This window comes from Oncorhynchus mykiss, chromosome 8, assembly GCF_057628025.1.
Source record: "Oncorhynchus mykiss isolate SJ-2025 chromosome 8, ASM5762802v1, whole genome shotgun sequence".
Classification (NCBI taxonomy): Eukaryota; Metazoa; Chordata; class Actinopteri; order Salmoniformes; family Salmonidae; genus Oncorhynchus; species Oncorhynchus mykiss.
In genome coordinates, this window is record NC_143029.1 from 22,922,016 (window position 1) to 22,946,779 (window position 24,764).

At 43.1% G+C, this 24,764-nt stretch overlaps 1 protein-coding gene across 3 annotated transcripts in view; it reads left to right on the top strand.

The window, feature by feature from the left end:
* LOC110529613 (scavenger receptor class A member 5) overlaps positions 1–24,764 on the top strand; it is an 84,607-nt gene that overhangs the window by 655 nt on the left and 59,188 nt on the right. For 2 of the 3 annotated variants that reach the window (XM_021611970.3, XM_090242943.1), the window contains exons 2-3: positions 2,369–2,487; positions 8,733–8,864. In XM_021611970.3, coding sequence (XP_021467645.1) covers positions 2,376–2,487; positions 8,733–8,864 — 244 coding nt within the window. In that variant the 5' untranslated portion in view covers positions 2,369–2,375. Of the gene's footprint in view, positions 1–2,137; positions 2,225–2,368; positions 2,488–8,732; positions 8,865–24,764 lie in introns of those variants that run through there. The other variant, XM_090242942.1, reaches the window with a different exon arrangement.

Below are 24,764 nucleotides of genomic sequence, written 5' to 3' on the forward strand. Positions count from 1 at the left end.
CGTCTCCATAATGACATCTGAATTATATTATGGCCATATTATTTTACACCTGTGCTCTGGTATCCAATTGAACCACAAACAAATGAGTCTGTTCCTTGTTGACTTAATGCCAAGAAAATGCATATCCGAAAGTTTTTGTTTTTATATTTCTCCACTCATGGGTGAAGTGTCCGCGCGTTTAATTAACTGGGAAATGGGTTAATTCCACACGGACGGATGGATACGGGATGTCTCTCTATAAAAGCTCCCGCTCATGTGAGACCTCTGAGACCACACCGCTGAGCTCTGCTGACATCGTGCACTCACTCCACAGAGAGGCCACTCAGCTGTGAGGTACGCGCTGGGCCATTGGACATTTTAATTGTTTTCTCTCCTTTAGATTCGGTCACCATCCGTGTGTGGACGTTCTCAGCGTGTCTAGTCTATGTCTATTCAGACCTTCCTGGTTGGCAGAGAGAAGGCAAACATTACTATGGCATAGTCAAAAATCACAGTGTGGGCTTTTTTTGTCACAATGATGGATGGAGGGCTTTATCCTCTCCCTTTGCCTTGAGACTTTATTTTTCATGATACACAAAGAAGTTCCTCACGGAGATTGGACATGCTCATGTGTTTGTTCCTGTATCTGAGGAGACATCACATGTCTCACTCATTGCCAGGTAGAGCAATACCATGGAAGACGTTTAAAGTAGCTTCCAATTCCAAAGGAAAGATGTCTGGAGCCTACCACTGCCCTGCCTCCATGGAAAAACACAGTGGTGTGTGAGAGATGGCAGGATGGCTTCCTGGGCATTGGAAGGGATGTACTTTCTCAGAAGTTTGCATTGGGTGACAATGATCAGCGGTGGTGATCACATACAGGTTTCCTAGCAGCCTGGTTCGGTAATAGCTGTGTCTGCCCGAAAATGTCAACTGACACTCCCGCTGCTTAATGAAAAAGTCCAGATTGAGCTCCTTTTAATGACTTGGTTCAACAGTCCCACATCCGTCTCTGTATTTCACATTATATTCTCTATTACACGGTTAATATTGACCTATTCCCAACTGATGTCCAAACTACACCGTTTTCTCAGGCATAGCATACTGTAAAGGCACTTTAATCCCACATCTAGGAGATTATTTGTTTTTTTTATAAGGGTCGAATTTCTTGCCTGCTGCTACAGGTTCATATTGTAAGGGGAGGGGTCCATAGGTCTGCCTGAGCTGTGGCCCAGGAATGTGGGGGAGCATCACTCTCTCTCTCACACAGCTGTTCAGCTAGGAATGTTTACTGTCAGCCATTTTATCTCTTTCTCACTCATAGACCACAGTCAGATTTATGGCACTAGATGGCAGCACAGGAGGTTTTGGATCCTCTATATACTTGTCATGGATTAATATAATTCAATCCATGCCACTTGCATTATTGTTAGAGGCTCTGCTGTTTGCTTTAAAGAGAAAAGTTCCGAGTTTGGTTTTGTATTCCATGCTGAGAAGATAATAAGGTAATAGATCGGTAAGAATACTTGTGGAGCTTTGCCCTCTTGAATAATGTGTAGTAGTCTGAGAGACAGGGATACAGTGCTTGACCTATGACCCTACCTCCACACTTCAACTTCAAGTTAATAATGAATGCCTCAACACTGACAGGCAGCAACATTAGTGGTCTGGGGATGATTTAAAACAGGATTTGAAATTGACACTCAGTCATGCCTCATAAGAAACAGATCAGATAGACTTAATATGATAAAAAAGACTGGGGAGAAATGCAGCTTGATGGAATGGGGGGGGGGGGGGGGGCTTTGCTTTATATTTTGGGCTGTAATTATATGTGCCATAACAAATGTGCTATAACAAATTAACAAATACTTACATGCAAATACAGAACTCATATTGTTGTCTTTGTAAGAATATGTCGAAGATAAATACACAATGCAGAGACAAGAGTACGAGAATAGAACTAACGATCAATGGAAATGAGGTTGTATTCTGTAATAGGGAATTATTGATCAATGGTTCAGAGACATGGGAGGAATATGTCTTCTGAAATAGGATACTTGTTATTTGGTCATGGGCAGGTTTTATTGCAAGGAATTCTAATTGGTCAACCACAGGCTAGGACTGGGTTATAAAACTACATGCTGTTCCTTTGTTCTGTGGAGAGAGATTCACTGGAGAGAACCACAGGAGAGAATCACTGTGAGAGCATCACCAAGGACAGGGGAGAATGACCATCTAATTCCCCGTATGATTTGTCCTCTTTGAATAAACCTATTTTCCTCCCCCTGATTTGCTTTAGAGTTTGTGTTATTGAAAAATAACATACATTGCTAACATCTTACATATTGCTTTGGTTACATGAAAATAATCTGTTTTGTCCTCCCTACAGTTCCTGAATGGAGAATAAGGCCATGTACCTGAGTACATACGAAGAGAGGGAGAACGGATCCTTTTATGAGGAGGGCTACGATGGCAGAAACCTATCAAAGCTCAACCTGTGTGAAGACGGTAAAGGAGCCATTTCCCTTCTTGTCCTGTATAAATCCTTGCCCCTTGACCTTTCACACATTTGCCCAGGGGCTTATGGTCACCCTCACACATTCACACACACAGCATACTATCAGCACTTAGTGCTTTTTTCACCACCTGCTGGGTAAGGGAAATCTGTAGACCCCAGGAGTCAGATTTCTCTTTCCCTTTTCCTTATATTTGCAGTTACAAGCATACCTCTAAAAAGGCCATGACCAAATCGGCTCAAATCGTCTTTGAATTCTGCCATTGATGTAAGAACTAATTTTGTGCCTCCATATGTGATGTGCTCATATTTCAACTCATGGAGTGATGCAAGCAGAGTCCCTTTCACCCTACTTGGTCATGGCCTTTTTAGAGGATATGCTTGTAACTGCAAAGGTAAATATAGGAAATCTGAATATAGGGAGTCTGCCGAGTTCTCTCACTCAGCGAGCGGTCAATAAACACTAAGTGCTGATAGTATGTTGTGTGTGTGAGTGTGTGAGGGTCTTGGGCTTGGTCAGGTGCAGTTGAACAAATCAACTGTACAGTGTTCACAAGTTAGGACCTCCGGCATGCCACACTGGTGGGAAATGCTTATCCAGCCTTAACAGTGATATGGTACAAATTCAGTTGGCTTTTACTTGTCCAACTCAACTAATCTGTCCCTAAACTGCCAAGCATACTCACTGTAAACATTCAAGGATCCTGTTGCCATCACAAAACCTCTTAAAAAAAGCCCGGCTGAACATGCAGCCACATAATGCCACATTTACTTGTGTTCTTTGGTGTTCTGTCCAATGTATTACAGCGTCTATGTCTTAATGTTGCAGGAATTTTTAAAAGTAGAAGTTCTGTTCTGCTCCATGTCTATAAATATTCATTCTCTCATTGCCTGATGTCAGCTTGTGTTTAGACTTTATTGACCCCTACGAATGTCTAAGATAAGTAAATATTGTAATGTATATTGGCTATATCAGGGTGAATGGTAATGGGATACAGTGCCTTGCGAAAGTATTCGGCCCCCTTGAACTTTGCGACCTTTTGCCACATTTCAGGCTTCAAACATAAAGATATAAAACTGTAATTTTTTGTGAAGAATCAACAACAAGTGGGACACAATCATGAAGTGGAACGACATTTATTGGATATTTCAAACTTTTTTAACAAATCAAAAACTGAAAAATTGGGCGTGCAAAATTATTCAGCCCCCTTAAGTTAATACTTTGTAGCGCCACCTTTTGCTGCGATTACAGCTGTAAGTCGCTTGGGGTATGTCTCTATCAGTTTTGCACATCGAGAGACTGACATTTTTTCCCATTCCTCCTTGCAAAACAGCTCGTCCTCAGTGAGGTTGGATGGAGAGCATTTGTGAACAGCAGTTTTCAGTTCTTTCCACAGATTCTCGATTGGATTCAGGTCTGGACTTTGACTTGGCCATTCTAACACCTGGATATGTTTATTTTTGAACCATTCCATTGTAGATTTTGCTTTATGTTTTGGACCATTGTCTTGTTGGAAGACAAATCTCTGTCCCAGTCTCAGGTCTTTTGCAGACGCCATCAGGTTTTCTTCCAGAATGGTCCTGTATTTGGCTCCATCCATCTTCCCATCAATTTTAACCATCTTCCCTGTCCCTGCTGAAGAAAAGCAGGCCCAAGCCATGATGCTGCCACCACCATGTTTGACAGTGGGGATGGTGTGTTCAGCTGTGTTGCTTTTACGCCAAACATAACGTTTTGCATTGTTGCCAAAAAGTTCCATTTTGGTTTCACCTTCTTCCACATGTTTGGTGTGTCTCCCAGGTGGCTTGTGGCAAACTTTAAATGACACATTTTATGGATATCTTTAAGAAATGGCTTTCTTCTTGCCACTCTTCCATAAAGGCCAGATTTGTGCAATATACGACTGATTGTTGTCCTATGGACAGAGTCTCCCACCTCAGCTGTAGATCTCTGCAGTTCATCCAGAGTGATCATGGGCCTCTTGGCTGCATCTCTGATCAGTCTTCTCCTTGTATGAGCTGAAAGTTTAGAGGGACGGCCAGGTCTTGGTAGATTTGCAGTGGTCTGATACTCCTTCCATTTCAATATTATCACTTGCACAGTGCTCCTTGGGATGTTTAAAGCTTGGGAAATCTTTTTGTATCCAAATCCGGCTTTAAACTTCTTCACAACAGTATCTCGGACCTGCCTGGTGTGTTCCTTGTTCTTCATGATGCTCTCTGCGCTTTTGACGGACCTCTGAGACTATCACAGTGCAGGTGCATTTATACGGAGACTTGATTACACACAAGTGGATTGTATTTATCATCATTAGTCATTTAGGTCAACATTGGATCATTCAGAGATCCTCACTGAACTTCTGGAGAGAGTTTGCTGCACTGAAAGTAAAGGGGCTGAATAATTTTGCACGCCCAATTTTTCAGTTTTTGATTTGTTAAAAAAGTTTGAAATATCCAATAAATGTCGTTCCACTTCATGACTGTGTCCCACTTGTTGTTGATTCTTCACAAAAAAAATACAGTTTTATATCTTTATGTTTGAAGCCTGAAATGTGGCAAAAGGTCGCAAAGTTCAAGGGGCCGAATACTTTCGCAAGGCACTGTATATGATATACATGACGCCATACAAAGCACCAGCGTTTTTCTGTGGTAGGTTTATTTACATGAATTATTTTTCACAGGAAAACTAGTGTGATTTAGTAAGCAGACAAATTCAACTGAAAAATGTCAAATTACCCACCCTTTATGTGACATAACTTCCAAATGGAAATGTGTGCTTTAAGTCTTGCACTTTCACATTTTTTCACACTAACATTTGCATCCTGTAGCACAAACTAAAAAAAGTTCTGGGACAATGTAAAGTCCTTGGAGAATAAGAGCACCTCCTCCCAGCTGCCCACTGCCCTGAGGCTAGGAAACACTGTCACCACCGATAAATCCACTATAATTGAGAATTTCAATAAGCATTTTTCTACGGCTGGCCATGAATTCCACCTGGCTACCCCTACCCCGGTCAACAGCCCTGCACTCCCCACAGCAACTTGCCCAAGCCTCCCCATTTCTCCTTCACCCAAATCCAGATAGCTGATGTTCTGAAAGAGCTGCAAAATCTGGACCCCTACAAATCAGCCAGGATAGACAATCTGGACCCTCTCTATCTAAAATTATCTGCTGGAATTGTTGCAACCCCTATTACTATGCTGCTCACCCTCTCTTTCATATCGTCTGAGATTCCCAAAGATTGGAAAGCAGCCGCGGTCATCCCCCTTTTCAAAGGGGGAGACACTCTAGACCCAAACTGCTACAGACCTATATCTATCCTACCATGCCTTTCTAAGGTCTTCGAAAGCCAAGTTAACAAATAGATCACGACCAATTCGAATTCCACCGTACCTTCTCCGCTATTCAATCTGGTTTCAGAGTTGGTCATGGGTGCAACTCAGCAACGCTCAAGGTCCTAAACGATATCATTACTGCCATCGATAAGAGACAATACTGTGCAGCCATATTCAACGACCTGGCCAAGGCTTTCGACTCTGTCAATCATCACATTCTTATCGGCAGACTCAATAGCCTTGGTTTCTCAAATGATTGCCTCGCTTGATTCACCAACTACTTCTCTGATAGAGTTCAGTGTGTCAAATCGGAGGGCCTGTTGTCCAGACCTCTGGCAGTCTCTATGGGGGTGCCATAGGGTTCAATTCTCGGGCCGACTCTTTTCTCTGTATACATCAATGGTGTTGCTCTTGCTGCTGGTGATTCTCTGATCCACTTCTACACAGATGACACCATTCTGTATACTTCTGGCCCCTCCTTGGACACTGTGCTAACTAACCTCCAGACGAGCTTCAATGCCATACAACTCTCCTTCCGTGGCCTCCAACTGCTCTTAAATGCTAGTAAAACTAAATGCATGCTCTTCAACCAATCGCTGCCCGCACCTGCCCGCCCGTCCAGCACCACTACTCGGACGGTTCTTATTTAGAATATGTAGACAACTACAAATGCCTAGGGGTCTGGTTAGGCTGTAAATTCTCCTTCCAGACTCACATCAAACATATCCAATCCAAAATGAAATCTAGAATTGGCTTCCTATTTTACAACAAAGCATCCTTTACTCATGCTGCCAAACATACCCTCGTAAAACTGACGATCCTACCGGTCCTCGACTTCGGCGATGTCATTTACAAAATAGCCTCCGACACTCTAGTCAACAAATTGGATGCAGTCTACCACAGTGCCATCCGTTTTGTCACCAAAGCCCCATATACTACCCACCACTGCGACCTGTATGCTCTTGTTGCCTGGCCCTCACTTCATACTCGTCACCAAACTCACTGGCTCCAGGTCATCTATAAGTCTTTGCTAGGTAAAGCCCCGCCTTATCTCAGCTCACTGGTCACCATAGCAGCACCCATCCGTAGCATGTTCTCCAGCAGGTATATCTCACTGGTCATCCCCAAAGCCAATTCCTCCTTTCGCCGCCGTTCCTTACAGTTCTCTGCTGCCAATGACTGGAACAAACTGCAAAAATCACTGAAGCTGGAGACACATATCTCCCTCACTAGCTTTAAGCACCAGCTGTCAGAGCAGCTCACAGATCACTGCACCTGTACATAGCCAATCTGTAAATAGCCCATCCAACTACCTCATCCCCATACTGTATTTATTTATTTATCTTGCTCCTTTGCATCCCAGTATATCTACTTGCACACTCATCTTTTGCACATCTACCATTCCAGTGTTTAATTGCTATGTTGTAATTACTTCGCCACCATGGCTTATTTATTGCCTTACCTCCCTTATCTTACCTTATTTGCACACACTGTATATATACTTTTTCAAATGTATTATTGACTGTATGTTTGTTTATTCCATGTGTAACTCTGTGTTATTGTATGTGTCGAACTTCTTTGATTTATCTTGGCCAGGTCGCAGTTGTAAATGAGAACTTGTTCTCAACTGGCCTACCTGGTTAAATAAAGGTGAAATATATATATATATATATTTTTTTTAAAGGCACGAGGTCTACGTTTGCACTGCTTAAATATGTAATGACCTCTACATTTCTATACAGTCCATATATTTGAACAGTTCAAACAGCTCTGTTTTCTTTAGCCTTAAGAAATGGTGTACTTCTGCTAGAGCGGCCCTTCTGCAAGGTTGTTGTTCACACAGAATCCCAGCAGCCACAGCATATGTGCAGCACAGATCCATTGCATGTCTCTATGGACATGACATCACCTGTATTGGTACAATTGAAACCACCGTGCTGTAGGGCTGCAGAGCAGGCTCAAGACTGTTTATGGAAAATCGGTTGAGGGCCTTCTCTTCTAGAGACGTCTCCTCTGTGACTTCAGAGCTATATGCTCCACAGAGAGAAAGAGAGACAAGGAAGGATTGGGGGGGGGGGGGACTACTCATTTTTAGTCTTGTGGCTGGGATTGCTTGCCAGGAGAACATAAATGAAAGTGTGTAAAACTTTCCCCTTGGTCTCTCTCAGGGCTTATGTCTCCTCCGAAATAAGACAATGTGCTTCATGACCTAATAGCATTAGACACTTTGGAATTTATATCAGATTCCTATTGGACTGAGATCTTCTTAGCCTGAATAATGATGTCTTCTGTCACCCTACTTCTGGGCCTATTTGACCAGCAACGACAGTTTAATCCAAATAACTTCCTCACAAGCAAATGACACATACAAAAACTCCCAACTAGAATGCCACAATGACAGTTTTATGTTTGACCTGGACAGTGTGTTAAGGGGTTAAATTACCGATTGTAGCTATTATTGCTCTGTATCTGTGTGGCAGCCCTGTGATGTACAGTACGGTGCAGCGGTGACCAATAGATCTCAGGCCAAATGCCAGACATGCAGACTTTGTTTTGACCCTCATGCTGACTACAATATCAGCCCAGTGAAGAATCAAGGCTGCCAACTCGCTACGTCAGTACTAATAGAACAATAATACAATCATTTGGGGGGATTTTTAGCACTCATAAAGTCTATGTTATGAGAGATGGCCGCAACAATGCAACAAGTCATTCAGTTGACAGTCAGGCATGCATTTTTATGTTGGACCTTTTCATCACTGCATAAGAATATTATCCTCATGACATTTTATCCTCATTTCATACAGCTTCTTTTATCCTCATGGCCCCTCAATTCAGACCCCCTCTAAGAGCCCTTGTATCCATCTTTGTCTTCCAATTCTAAAGAGATGTTTTCTTTTCAGCTGTTTCTGCCAAGAGGAGAAGAAAGCCAGACAATTGCTGCAGCCACCTGAACTCCCTGTCTGCCATCAAGTATGCCATCGTGTCTCTATACATCTTGGTACTCCTGAGCATCTTTGGCCTCTGTTTAGCAGGTAAGTCAAGTCACTTGAGTTACAAAGCATGTTATTGCCAAGCAAAGGGTTTATATACACAAACCACATCAGCTCTATCTGGCTGGTTGAGTGAAATAAGATAAATACCTTATTGGACACTGTCAGTGTTATTCCAGTTCCCAAGAGGTGGATATATTATGCTATTCTTTACATTTTTCTCTGTGAGATCAAATGTGATTGAACTCAACGACATACACTATCTGAAGCGGGTATTCTGGTTGACTTGAAGTGAAAAACAGAATGAGTTGAGATGTGTTCAGTCCTTAAGTTCTTCAACTGAAATTTCAAATTGTTAGTGCATCTGGTTTCACTTGAGAACTCTGGTCTTCAGCCGTTTGCAACGAATGACATCAGTGATCCCACAAGATTAAGAATGAATGGGAAAACCTATGGCTACTGCCACATTTTAAACAGTTAGTCTGTCTCAGGAAACACATAAGGATTGTGCTTTGCAATTGTACTTCACTTTAAACATAAGTGACTGCCTATTTCAGTTTATGGATTAAGAGACATTTTTGTTTTTTTGAGAAATTTGAGAAAAGCCATTTCTTTGTACATTTGGAGAGTGTAGCTTGAGACCAATGAAAGCAGTAGGAAAATCAGCTTTTAGTAAAATCAAACAGACTGTAGCTTTGATTGTCGACAATGGCATTGGCAAAGGCCTATAGAGTAGTTGTAACATTCTTGGAACAATACATTTTTCTTAAGTAACCAACCTTGACATATGACTAAGGTTACCTGAGACATACTGTAATCCTCATCTTTAAAAGTTATGGTGCTGAAAGATGGCTACACTTCCCTATGGTATTTCTCAGTCATGTACCTGCCTCAGTGCATTACTTATGTGACATTGTGGAGAGAGAGGCCATGTGGATGGATTTGGCATGCAGAGACTGACAGGAACCTGTTTCCAATACTCCACTGCCCCTGGAGGGACTCCGCCATGGCCATCTTGGCTCTCACAAGGTCCGTGTGTGTGTGTTGTGGTTGAGGAGAAACTGGACTCCCATCAACACGTTCAAGAGAGCTCGCCCACGGTGCTGCCTGGCGGCTGAGGCCCTTTCTTCCCACTCCTGGAAGTTGTGTCGTCAGGTAATGCAGTGCTGCAAGGTCTGTAGCCAACCCTGAGAAACAGTCATCAATCAGTCGTGACAGAGCTATGCCTAGAGCCTTTCCACCTCAGCTCCAGGCCTGGGTCTTTGTGTCTGGGGAGGGATGTCTATAATGTGACTTGCCCGGGTTAGAATCTATGCCCTGGTGACCTTTGGTGTATCAGACCTGGGAAACACCTTGGTGTTTTAGTTAGATGTGAGCAGCAGGACTAACATAAAGGGAAGTGATGTGGAGTCAATGTTTTGACAGGTCTTTCAAAACGAATAACCATTCTGGTTATCGTTGTGTATCGCTGGCTTTGTGACACATGGCCATAATACATTTAAAGCTAGAATCCTTAAAGCTGAAACGCACATGTTCGTTTGGGATATTACAACAAAGAAGTTACTGCAAACCAATGGCGTTCGGGGCCATTTAAGATGGAGGGAGGATGATAAATGTTTTATGAGTATAGCTTTTTTTTCTATTACAGCATATTGGATGACTGATTGGGATGACTCCATTCACCCAGTTGAATGTCACATCGATAGGTTTAGGTTACTACATGATACTGCTTATTCTCTGTCCCCAACGCCCTAGGCGACCAGTTTTGATAGCCTTCAGCCGCACCCTCATACTACTCCTTCTCTGTTCCGCGGGTGATGTGGAGGTAAACCCAGGCCCTGCATGTCCCCAGGCACCCTCATTTGTTGACTTCTGTGATCGAAAAAGCCTTGGTTTCATGCATGTCAACATCAGAAGCCTCCTCCCTAAGTGTGTCTTACTCACTGCTCTAGCACACTCTGCTAACCCTGATGTCCTTGCCGTGTCTGAATCCTGGCTCAGGAAGGCCACCAAAAATTCTGAGATTTCCATACCCAACTATAACATCTTCCGTCAAGATAGAACTGCCAAAGGGGGAGGAGTTGCAGTCTACTGCAGAGATAGCCTGCAAAGTAATGTCATACTTTCCAGGTCCATACCCAAACAGTTCGAACTACTAATTTTGAAAATTACTCTCTCCAGAAATAAGTCTCTCACTGTTGCCGCCTGCTACCGACCCCCCTAAGCTCCCAGCTGTGCCCTGGACACCATTTGTGAATTGATCGCCCCCCATCTAGCTTCAGAGTTTGTTCTGTTAGGTGACCTAAACTGGGATATGCTTAACACCCCGGCAGTCCTACAATCTAAGCTAGATGCCCTCAATCTCACTCAAATCATCAAGGAACCCACCAGGTACAACCCTAACTCTGTAAACAAGGGCACCCTCATTGACGTCATCCTGACCAACTGGCCCTCCAAATACACCTCCGCTGTCTACAACCAGGATCTCAGCGATCACTGCCTCATTGCCTGTATCCGCTACGGAGCCGCAGTCAAACGACCACCCCTCATCACTGTCAAACGCTCCCTAAAACACTTCTGTGAGCAGGCCTTTCTAATCGACCTGGCCCGGGTATCCTGGAAGGACATTGACCTCATCCCGTCAGTTGAGGATGCCTGGTCTTTCTTTAAAAGTAACTTCCTCACCATTTTAGATAAGCATGCTCCGTTCAAAAAATGCAGAACTAAGAACAGATATAGCCCCTGGTTCACTCCAGACCTGACTGCCCTCGACCAGCACAAAAACATCCTGTGGCGGACTGCACTAACATCGAATAGTCCCCGCGATATGCAACTGTTCAGGGAAGTCAGGAACCAATACACACAGTCAGTCAGGAAAGCTAAAGTCAACTTCTTCAGGCAGAAGTTTGCATCCTGTAGCTCCAACTCCAAAAAGTTCTGGGACACTGTGAAGTCCATGGAGAACAAGAGCACCTCCTCCCAGCTGCCCACTGCACTGAGGCTAGGTAACACGGTCACCACCGATAAATCCATGATTATCGAAAACTTCAACAAGCATTTCTCAACGGCTGGCCATGCCTTCCGCCTGGCTACTCCAACCTCGGCCAACAGCTCCCCCCCCCCCCCGCAGCTACTCGCCCAGATGTTCTGAAAGAGCTGCAAAACCTGGACCCGTACAAATCAGCTGGGCTTGACAATCTGGACCCTCTATTCCTGAAACTTTCCGCCGCCATTGTCGCAACCCCTATTACCAGCCTGTTCAACCTCTCTTTCATATCGTCTGAGATCCCCAAGGATTGGAAAGCTGCCGCAGTCATCCCCCTCTTCAAAGGGGGCGACACCCTGGACCCAAACTGTTACAGACCTATATCCATCCTGCCCTGCCTATCTAAGGTCTTCGAAAGCCAAGTCAACAAACAGGTCACTGACCATCTTGAATCCCACCGTACCTTCTCCGCTGTGCAATCTGGTTTCCGAGCCGGTCACGGGTGTACCTCAGCCACGCTCAAGGTACTAAACGATATCATAACCGCCATCGATAAAAGACAGTACTGTGCAGCCGTCTTCATAGACCTTGCCAAGGCTTTCGACTCTGTCAATCACCGTATTCTTATCGGCAGACTCAGTAGCCTCGGTTTTTCGGATGACTGCCTTGCCTGGTTCACCAATTACTTTGCAGACAGAGTTCAGTGTGTCAAATCGGAGGGCATGCTGTCCGGTCCTCTGGCAGTCTCTATGGGGGTGCCACAGGGTTCAATTCTCGGGCCGACTCTTTTCTCTGTATATATCAATGATTTTTCTCATGCTGCGGGCGATTCCCTGATCCACCTCTACGCAGACGACACCATTCTATATACTTCCGGCCCGTCCTTGGACACTGTGCTATTTAACCTCCAAACGAGCTTCAATGCCATACAGCACTCCTTCCGTGGCCTCCAACTGCTCTTAAACGCTAGTAAAACCAAATGCATGCTTTTCAACCGTTCGCTGCCTGCACCCGCACGCCTGACCAGCATCACCACCCTGGATGGTTCCGACCTTGAATATGTGGACATCTATAAGTACCTAGGTGTCTGGCTAGACTCTAAACTCTCCTTCCAGACCCATATCAAACATCTCCAATCGAAAATCAAATCAAGAGTCGGCTTTCTATTCCGCAACAAAGCCTCCTTCACTCACGCCGCCAAACTTACCCTAGTAAAACTGACTATCCTACCGATCCTCGACTTCGGCGATGTCATCTACAAAATTGCTTCCAACACTCTACTCAGCAAACTGGATGCAGTTTATCACAGTGCCATCCGTTTTGTCACTAAAGCACCTTATACCACCCACCACTGCGACTTGTATGCTCTAGTCGGCTGGCCCTCGCTACATATTCGTCGCCAGACCCACTGGCTCCAGGTCATCTACAAGTCCATGCTAGGTAAAGCTCCGCCTTATCTCAGTTCACTGGTTACGATGGCAACACCCATCCGTAGCACGCGCTCCAGCAGGTGTATCTCACTGATCATCCCTAAAGCCAACACCTCATTTGGCCGCCTTTCGTTCCAGTTCTCTGCTGCCTGTGACTGGAACGAATTGCAAAAATCGCTGAAGTTGGAGACTTTTATCTCCCTCACCAACTTCAAACATCTGCTATCTGAGCAGCTAACCGATCGCTGCAGCTGTACATAGTCTATTGGTAAATAGCCCACCCATTTTCACCTACCTCATCCCCATACTTGTTTTTATTTATTTATTTTTCTGCTCTTTTGCACACCAATATCTCTACCTGTACATAACCATCTGATCATTTATCACTCCAGTGTTAATCTGCATAATTGTAATTATTTGCCTACCTTCTCATGCCTTTTGCACACAATGTATATATAGACTCCCCTTTTTTCTACTGTGTTATTGACTTGTTAATTGTTTACTCCATGTGTAACTCTGTGTTGTCTGTTCACACTGCTATGCCTTATCTTGGCCAGGTCGCAGTTGCAAATGAGAACTTGTTCTCAACTAGCCTACCTGGTTAAATAAAGGTGAAATAAAATTTAAAAAAAAATAAATACAAACATTTTCCCTAAAGCCATCATGAGGTTGCTACAACCTAGCCTATGAATGGCGAAAAAAAACTTTCCAAGCCAAAACTTCATAAATGCTAAACACAGCCTACATTGTTGTCACCATATTAGCTAAAGTAACATCAACGTCAACATAGCTAATAGAACTAACACATTAGTACGTATACTATACTGATACGTATTATCTATTATCTATCATTTCTCTTCATTATTTCTCTTCATATGACAAGGAAGGATTTGCCAGTAGATTGGCGACTTGATTCATGATGATGACTGCTAGCTAAGACTTTAAAAGACTTTGAAAGCTACTGTACATATAACGTGATTTGACGTCATTTTATCTGTGGACAATGACCTTGAGCCTTCTTGGAAGGGCACTTGTAATATAACTCTATGGCAGGACCCAAAGTGCTTACATTTTGGATGTCTACCCTTACTAAGGCCTCAAGCTTGGCGATGACATAGTGTCCCCATGAGTGACAGAACATTGAGCCAATCACAGCGCAATGCTCCTATTTTCTGCTGGTTCGTCCCACCACCACAGAATGCACTGAACTAGGCTGAAACACCTGCATTTTCGAGCTGCCTTACTCAATTATATTTATTCTTTATATTGTTTGCAAACTAATATGTGACACGTACAGTGCCTTGCGAAAGTATCCGGCCCCCTTGAACTTTGCGACCTTTTGCCACATTTCAAGCTTCAAACATAAAGATATAAAACTGTATTTTTTGTAAAGAATCAACAACAAGTGGGACACAATCATGAAGTGGAACGACATTTATTGGATATTTCAAACTTTTTTAACAAATCAAAAACTGAAAAATTGGGCGTGCAAAATTATTCAGCCCCTTTACTTTCAGTGCATCAAACTCACTCCAGAAGTTCAGTGAGGATCTCTGAATGATCCAATGTTGACCTAAATGACTAATGATGATAAATACAATCCACCTGTGTGTAATCAAGTCTCCGCATAAATGCACCTGCACTGCGATAGTGTCAGAGGTCCGTTAAAAGCGCAGAGAGCATCATGAAGAGCAAGGAACACACCAGGCAGGTCCGAGATACTGTTGTGAAGAAGTTTAAAGCCGGATTTGGATACAAAAAGATTTCCCAAGCTTTAAACATCCCAAGGAGCACTGTGCAAGCGATAATATTGAAATGGAAGGAGTATCAGACCACTGCAAATCTACCAAGACCTGGCCGTCCCTCTAAACTTTCAGCTCATACAAGGAGAAGACTGATCAGAGATGCAGCCAAGAGGCCCATGATCACTCTGGATGAACTGCAGAGATCTACAGCTGAGGTGGGAGACTCTGTCCATAGGGCAACAATCAGTTGTATATTGCACAAATCTGGCCTTTATGGAAGAGTGGCAAGAAGAAAGCCATTTCTTAAAGATATCCATAAAAAGTGTAGTTTAAAGTTTGCCACAAGCCACCTGGGAGACACACCAAACATGTGGAAGAAGGTGCTCTGGTCAGATGAAACCAAAATTGAACTTTTTGGCAACAATGCAAAACGTTATGTTTGGCGTAAAAGCAACACAGCTGAACACACCATCCCCACTGTCAAACATGGTGGTGGCAGCATCATGGTTTGGGCCTGCTTTTCTTCAGCAGGGACAGGGAAGATGGTTAAAATTGATGGGAAGATGGATGGAGCCAAATACAGGACCATTCTGGAAGAAAACCTGATGGAGTCTGCAAAAGACCTGAGACTGGGACGGAGATTTGTCTTCCAACAAGACAATGATCCAGAACATAAAGCAAAATCTACAATGGAATGGTTCAAAAATAAACATATCCAGGTGTTAGAATGGCCAAGTCAAAGTCCAGACCTGAATCCAATCGAGAATCTGTGGAAAGAACTGAAAACTGCTGTTCACAAATGCTCTCCATCCAACCTCACTGAGCTCGAGCTGTTTTGCAAGGAGGAATGGGAAAAAATGTCAGTCTCTCGATGTGCAAACTGATAGAGACATACCCCAAGCGACTTACAGCTGTAATCACAGCAAAAGGTGGCGCTACAAAGTATTAACTTAAGGGGGCTGAATAATTTTGCACGCCCAATTTTTCAGTTTTTGATTTGTTAAAAAAGTTTGAAATATCCAATAAATGTCGTTCCACTTCATGATTGTGTCCCATTTGTTGTTGATTCTTCACAAAAAAATACAGTTTTATATCTTTATGTTTGAAGCCTGAAATGTGGCAAAAGGTCGCAAAGTTCAAGGGGGCCGAATACTTTCGCAAGGCACTGTATAATGCTAAAATAGCATGCAAAACAGTCAAAACAGGCAAGTCCACTCCCAAAAAGTATATATAAATATACAGTATATATGTATTTTTTGCTAAAAATGTGGGGCTCTGCCCCACCAGCCCTGAATGACAGGTCCCCACTGCACGCTCTATAGAACAGCAAAATATGTACTGCAAAAAATTATTGGATGCTCCTTTTTTCCGTTTTCATCAACAAAACAAAAACAATAACAAAGACACTGGAGGCAAACAGTGGCACTGTTTCCCCAAATGCGGAATCTTACTTTAAATCCAATTTAGAATTATACTGTTGTTGCCTAGAATGATTTGGAAAATTCTAGAGCATCTGAAAGGAATCAGGCTCTTGGTATTCATGGCTGAGAAATTATATCCTAGTGACCAATTTAAGATTAATAAAGTAATGTTTCACTGTTAGATTCTAGCTCTATAACCCAGAGATAACATGCAGTGTTGGTCAGTAAACCACACCTCAGCATTATTAGTAATGAGGGAAGTTCCCGGACACAGACTTAAGCCCTGTTGGGTTGGTGAACAGCGGGAATCTAGATGATTAACTCTTTGTGTAATCTCTACGGAATTTCACACATGCCTTTCCAACTCTTCCCATCAGGACCATAATAACTGAAGTTCTGTAGGTGGATATAGGTCTAGGCAAAGCCAAGGCATTACTGGAGCCAACATGCAATACCATTGACATAATTTGAAAAGGAAGACAAAATCATGGGAGACAAACACTGTCGTGGAGGTATTTAGAAATGTATGGTTTAGCATAAAGCTAATTTAAAAAGCAATCAAACAGAGCTTTCAAATAGTCCCTCTGAAATGAAACGTGGATCATTAGAGAGGGTGAATGAGACTAACATAACATAATGACTGCTGTGGAGGGGTACATTTCACAGGGACCCTGCCAAGTTTCCAGTGTGAACCAACACCCATCCATTTTTTAATCCACATTTGCTTTTCATTTGTGTTCATTTGTGAATATTTATGAGGTTTCGCTATATGACCTGGGCAGGGCTCTGCTTCAACCTCCTAGCCAGCACATTAAATATCCAGGCCTGACATCTGAACCTTTAATCCATGCTTTTAGATAGATAAGAGAGAGGGGTTATATCACTCCATATTTCAAGTCATTCCGATGTACTCTTTGACCCATGCTGAGAGATCACAGCCCTGTAAGGTCGGAGAAGGCACGGCATGAATACAGATCTGAACACTGTGCTCCCGTATCAAAGGATGTTCTCAAACTTTCCATAGACCGACTGTATTGGTACACCTCTGAATGGCTGTTGCAGCTGTTAAACAGTTGAACAGTTTACATACAATCAAAGTCATCTGCTACTTAGTAGCATTAGTATAACTACACATTACTCTGACAATCACAATAACTATCACCCTACTTCTCAGGAATTGAGATGGGATGGAAGAGCCGAGGACAGTAAGGAGGGAACAATGGAGAGAACAGAGAAAATAGAGATACAACAGTTAGATTAGCCTAAATCTCAGAAGCTGAGCAGAGCAGTGAATAAAAATAAAAGCTTTTTTTGTTTTGTTTTATGGCTACTCGGCACATGATGTTGAGAGTGTATGAGAAGTGAGTTACCCAGCTAGTGCTTAGTTTCCAGTTCAAAATGAACTCCCAGTGGGAACTCCCTGATTATGTCTGGCTCTCTCAGCTGCCTGATAGGGCTTAACAGTGTTTCAGAGTGTTCCAGTGAGTTTAACAAACTTTGGGATCCTTGCACTCAGTTATATAAATGCTGCTGTGTGCATGGAAAGCAATTGCACTTTTAATCCTCCATGTTTATGAGTACAATTCAAAGACTTGTTTGGCCAATGTTCCTAGATGTGAAGGAACCGGTGCAGTGAAGAGGAAAAAAATGTCAACCCAAAAGGAGTATGTCACTGAGAACATGTATTATTTTAATGAATCACTGTGCTCATTCCCACTGTCAATAACTAATAGTGAAGAGAGGCAGGTCCCTATTCTAGGTACATAACTAATGTGTAATTTTTTGAATCAGAATTTACTACTATTTCTATTTCAATAGCAAAACAAATTGCAGCTGCTTTAAAAAAAACTTGCTACAGGAGTCTGTATAAATGGACCCTATGACTCATAATCAAGTGGTGCCTAGTTAATCAACAAGCTATGTGAGCTATAACCCCTTTACAGTTGGTGGATGTTTCAAAACATGAAAACACCAGGATTTGCTGGAAACCAAAGTGGTTTATGGGTTATAAAATAACCACTCCCCAAACCTTTTCCTGCGTAGTCTTGTTCCAAATGCCTACAGGTCATTTCTACAAACAATATTAAACAAACCAGAGAAACCTGTTCATTGTTTTAAAGGCCGACTAGTAGCCTAGTCACAATGGACTTGGACACATACTGTACACATTATTTGGGTCATGATACATTAATTTCCAATGTATTTGAATGTACAGTATGTTGACTAATTTGAATGCATACAGAAACTGATAATATATATATATATATATATATATATATATATATATATATATATATATATATATATATATATATATATATACAGTATATTTGTGTTTTATTTCACCTTTATTTAACCAGGCAGGCCAATTGAGAACAAGTTCTCATTTACAACTGCGACCTGGCCAAGATAAAGCAAGGCAGTGAGACAAAAACAACGACACAGAGTTACACATAAACAAACGTACAGTCAATAATAAAGAAAAATAGAAAAAAATCTATGTACAGTGTGTGCAAATGTAGATGAGTAGGGAGGTAAGTAATAAATAGGCCATAGAGGTGAAATAATTACAATTTCGCATTAATACTGGAGTGATAAATGTGCAGATGAGGATGTGCAAATAGAGATATTGGGTTGCAAAAGATCAAGAGGGTAAGTAATAATATGGGGATGAGGTAGTTGGGTGTGCTATTTACAGATTGGCTGTGTACAGGTACAGTAAGCTGCTCTGACAGCTGATGCTTAAATTTAGAGAGGGAGATATAAGACTCCAGTATCAGTGATTTTTGCAATTCGTTCCAGTCATTGGAAGCAGAGAACTGGAAGGAAAGGTAGCCAAAGGAAGTGTTGGTTTTGGGGATGACCAGTGCAATATACTGCCAGAAGTCTGGACAACAGGCCCAACGATTTGATACACTGAACTCTATCTGAGAAGTAGTTGGTGAATGCGGTGATTGAGTCAAAAGCCTTGACCAGGTTGATGAAGATGGCTGCACAGTACTGTCTTTTATCAATGGCGGTTATGATATCGTTTAGGACCTTGAGTGTGGCTGAGGTGCACCCATGACCAGCTCGGAAACCAGATTGCATAGTGGAGAAGGTACGGTGGGATTTGAAATGGTCGGTGATCTGTTTGTTAACTTGGCTTTCGAAGATTTTAGAAGGCAGGGCAGGATGGATGTAGGTCTATAACAGTTTGGGTCTAGAGTGTCTCCCCCTTTAAAGAGGGGGATGACCACGGCAGCTTTCCAATCTTTGGGGATCACAGACAATACAAAAGAGAGGTTGAATAGGCTAGTAATAGGGGTTGCAACAACTTTGGCGGATAATTTTAGAAAGACAGGGTCCAGATTGTCTAGCCCAGCTGATTTGTAGGGATCCAGATTTTGAAGCTATTTCAGGACATCAGCTGCCTGGATTTGGGTGAAGGAGAAGCAGGGGGGAGCTTGGGCAAGTTTCTGCAGGGGGTGCTGAGATGTTGGCCGGGGTAGGGGTAGCCAAGTGGAAAGCATGACCAGCCGTGGAAAAATGCTTATTGAAATGATCGATTATCGTAGATTTATTGGTGGTGACAATGTTTCCTATCCTCAGTGCAGTGTGCAGCTGGGAGGAGGTCCTCTTATTCTCCATGGACTTTACAGTGTCCCAAAACCTTTTGGAATTAGTGCTACAGGAAGCAAATTTCTGTTTGAAAAAGCTAGCCTCAGCTTTCCTAACTGACTTGAGTATGTTGGTTCCTGACTTCCCTGAAAAGTTGCATATCGCGGGGGCTATTCGATGTTAATGCAGAACGCCACAGGATGTTTTTGTGCTGGTCAAGGGCAGTCAAGTCTGGGGTGAACCAAGGGCTATATCTGTTCTTAGTTCTTTATTTTTGGAATGGGGCATGCTTATTTAAGATGGCGATGAAAGAAAGCACTTTTGAAGAGCAACCAGTCATCCTCTACTGACGGGATGAGGTCAATATCCTTCCAGGACACCCGGGCCAGGTCGATTAGAAAGGCCTGCTCGCTGAAGTGTTTTAGGGAGCGTTTGATAGTGATGAGGGGTGGTCGTTTGACCGCGGACCCATTACTCAAGCAGGCAATGAGGCAGTGATCGCTGAGATCCTGGTTGAAGACAGCAGAGGTGTATTTAGAGGGCAAGTTGGTCAGGATGATATCTACGAGGGTGTCCATGGTTACGGATTTAGGGTTATACCTTGTAGGTTCCTTGATAATTTGTGTGAAATTGAGAGCATCTAGTTTAGATACTCATGTTTCAGCTGGGCAGCAGTGCAACTATTCTGCCCCTGCATCTGGAGTCCTTTATGGGAAATGTGTTTTGCATGGTGTCCAACAAACATTCCTATGAACAAGGAGATTGCCCAATACATCACCTTTCAGAGGAGCTGATTTCTAAATAGCATTGACACTTCATAGGTGTCCAGGACAGAAGAGGGGAAGGTTGACCAACACTGAAAAAGTAGACCTTTGAGAACGGTAGATAAAGTTGGAGAGTAGACCTAGGACTACCAAAAATATCTGTATTTTTTTTATTCCTGCCGCAACCATGATGCGAGTTTATGACATAATGGTAATGGCATTTCACTATAAACTGTGCCCTGCTAAAGTCCTCTTGATGTTTTGTTTACATAATTTCTATCTGTAATTTTGCCAACTACCACAGAATTTTTTTCCACATCCCATTTTTGGCTCAATGTGATAATGTACTCTATATAGTGTGTGTCAGGGCCTGCCTGGCATATGTCTGACATCTAAGAGATTTAAAAGAGCAGCATTTTAATGTTGAGCAGGCCCAGTTCCATGTGGAGATACTGAACCTCATCCATTTGGGTAAATAGATAGTCAGAGAGACACTCCTGAGAGAGAGCATTCAACAGGAAAACCTTTTTGCTCTGTCATGATGGCCTCACAGTCATTTCTATCCAGATGGTTATGTTGATGCATTAGTTGGAAATCCGTTGACTTGATTTAGTTCTACAGGCTCAACACCAGGTTAAGATGCTCTGAGGTTCAAATCTAATTGTATATGTCACATGCGCCGAATACAACAAGTGTAGACCTTACAGTGAAATGCTTAGTTACAAGCCCTTAACCAACAGTGCTTTAAGAAGTTAAGAAGAAACATATGTTAAGCAAAAACTACATAAGTTGAAAAATAGAAAATAAAAGTAACAAATAATTAAAGCGCAGCAATAAAATAACAATAGTGAGGCTATATACAGGGGGTACCACTACAGAGTCAATGTGCAGGGGCACCGGTTAGTCGGGGTAATTGAGGTCATACGTACATGAAGGTAGAGTTAAAGTGATCATGCACAGATAATAAACAGAGAGTAGCAGCAGCGTAAAAGAGGGGTCTGGGTAGCCCTTTGATTAGCTGTTCAGGAGTCTTATGGCTTGGGGGTAGAAGCTGTTAGGAAGCCTTTTTGGACCTAGACTTGATGCTCCGGTACCGCTTTCCGTGCGGTAGCAGAGAGAATAGTCTATGACTAGGGCGGCTGGCGTCTTTGACTATTTTTAGGGCCTTCCTCTGACACCGCCTGGTATAAAGGTCCTGGATGACAGGAAGCTTGGCCCCAGTGATGTACTGGGCCGTACGCACTACCCTCTGTAGTGGCCGAGCAGTTGCCATACCAGGCTGTAATGCTCTCGATGGTGCAGCTGTAAAACCTTTCGAAGATGTGAAAACCCATGCCAAATCTTTTCAGACTCCTGACAGGGAATAGGCTTTGTCGTGCCCTCTTCACGACTGTCTTAGTGTGTTTGGACCATGATGGTTTGTTGGTGATGTGGACATCAAGGAACTTGAAGCTCTCGACCCGCTTGATTACAGCCCATCAATGTGAATGGGGGAGTGTTTGGCCCTCCTTTTCCTGTATTCCACAATCGTCTCCTTTGTCTTGATCACGTTGAGGGAGAGGTTGTTGTCCTGCCACCACACGGCCACACAGGACTGAGCACGCACCCCTGAGGGGTCCCTGTGTTGAGGATCAGCGAGGCGGATATGTTGTTACCTACCCTTAGCACCTGGGGGTAACATGTCAGGAAGTCCAGGATCCAGTTGCAGAGGTAGGTGTTTAGTCCCAGGGTCCTTAGCTTAGTGATGAGCACTGAGGGCACTATGGTGTTGAATGCTAAGCTGTAGTCAATAAATAGCATTCTCACATAGGTGTTCCTTTTGTCCAGGTGGGAAAAGGCAGTGTGGAGTGCAATAGAGATTGCATCATCTGTGGATCTGTTGGTGTGGTATGAAAATTGGAGTGGCCAATCATGACCAGCCTTTCAAAGCGCTTCATGGCTCCAGACGTGTGTGCTACGGGTCAGTAGTCATTTCGGCCGGTTACCTTAGTGTTCTTGGGTACTGGGACTACGGTGGTCTGTTTGAAACATGTTGGTATTATAGATTTAGTCAGGGAGAGGTTGAAAATGTCAGTGAAGACACTTGCCAGTTGGTCAGCGCGTGCTCGGAGTACACGTCCTGGTAATCCATCTGGCCCTGCGGACTTGTGAATGTTGACCTGTTTAAAGGTCTTACTCACATCAGCTATGGAGAGTGTGATCACACAGTCATCCGGAAACAGCTGATCCTCTCATGCATGCTTCGGTGTTACTTGCCTCGAAGCGAGCATAGAAGTTATTTAGCTCGTCTGGTAGGCTCGTGTCACTGGGCAACTCGTAGCTGTGCTTCCCTTTGTAATCTGTAATAGTTTTCAAGCCCTGCCACATCTGACGAGTGCCGGAGCCGGTCTAGTATGATTCCATCTTAGTCCTGTATTGACGGTTTGCCTGTTTTGACGGTTTGTCGGAGGGCATAGCGGGATTTCTTATAAGCTTCCGGTGTTAGAGTCTCGCTCCTTGAAAGCTGCAGCTCTACCCTTTAGCTAAGTGCGGATGTTGCTTGTAATCCATGGGTTCTGGTTGGGGTATGTATGTATGGTCACTTTGAGGACGACGTCATCGATGCACTTATTGATGAAGCCAGTGACTGATGTGGTGTACTCCTCAATGCTATCGGAAGAATCCCGGAAAATATTCCAATCTGTGCTAGCAAAACAGTCCTGTAGCTTAGCATCTGCTTCATCTGACCACTTCTTTATTGACCGAGTCTCTGGTGTTTCCTGCTTTAGTTTTTGTATGCAAGCAGGAATCAGGAGGACAGATTTATGGTCAGATTTGCCAAATGGAGGGCGAGGGTTATTTTGTACACGTCTCTGTGTGTGGAGTAAAGGTAGTCTAGAGTTTTTTTCCTCTCTGGTTGCACATTTAACATGCTGGTAGAAATGAGGTAAAACGGATTTGAGTTTCCCTGCATTAAAGTCCCCGGCCACTGAGAGCGCAGCCTCTGGATGAGCGTTTTCCTGTTTTCTTATGGTCGTATACTGCTCATTTAGTGCTGTCTTAGTGCCAGCATTGGTTTGTGGTGGTATGTTGACAGCTACTAAAAGTACAGATGAAAACTCTCTTGGTAAATAGTGTGGTCTACAGCTTATCATGAGATACTCTACCTCAGGCGAGCAAAACCTTGAGACTTCCTTAGATTTCGTGCACCAGCTGTTGTTTGACAAATATACATGGACCGCCACCCCTTGTCTTACTAGAGGCCACTGTTTTATCCTGCCGAAAAAGCTTAAAACCCACCAGCTGAATGTTATTCATGTTGTCGTTCAACCACGACTCAGTGAAACATAAGATATGACAGTTTTCAATGTTGGTATGATATACTTGATCGTAGTTTGTCTATTTTATTATTGATTGATTGTACGTTCCCCAATAGGATCGATGGTAAAGGTAGATTACCCTCTTGGCTCCAAATCCTGACAAGGCCCCTGGATCTTTGTCCACAATACCTCCGTCTGTTTCTCCTGCGAATTACGGGGATGAGGGCCTTGTACTTGGATGAGGGCGTCTGAAGTAAATCCTTCCCGTCCGACAGTATGGGATGAGTAATCTCTGTCCTGATATCTAGAAGCTCTTTTCGGTCATACAGAAACATCATGTACAAAATAACCTACAAATAAGGCGAAAAAACATACACAATAGCACAATTGGTTACGGGATCTTAAAACGGCAGCCATTTCCTTTGGCGACATTATTCTTAATCAGGAATGTCCTCATGCAGTCAGACCTGAGCTGATATTGTTTTTATGTCTAAGCAGTTTTGAGAGATCAAGATCAAGCAGTTAGACATCAAGGCACCACTCATTGTCCATGTTTTATAGTCATAATGATCTGGTCTGTTTACTATACCATTGTTTAGCTCTCTGCTCTTCAAAATCAGAGTTGTGTTATATTTTCCTCCCTATTCTTGGACTTCAAAGCTTTTTACCCCTCTCCGCTATACTGTCTTTGTATGTT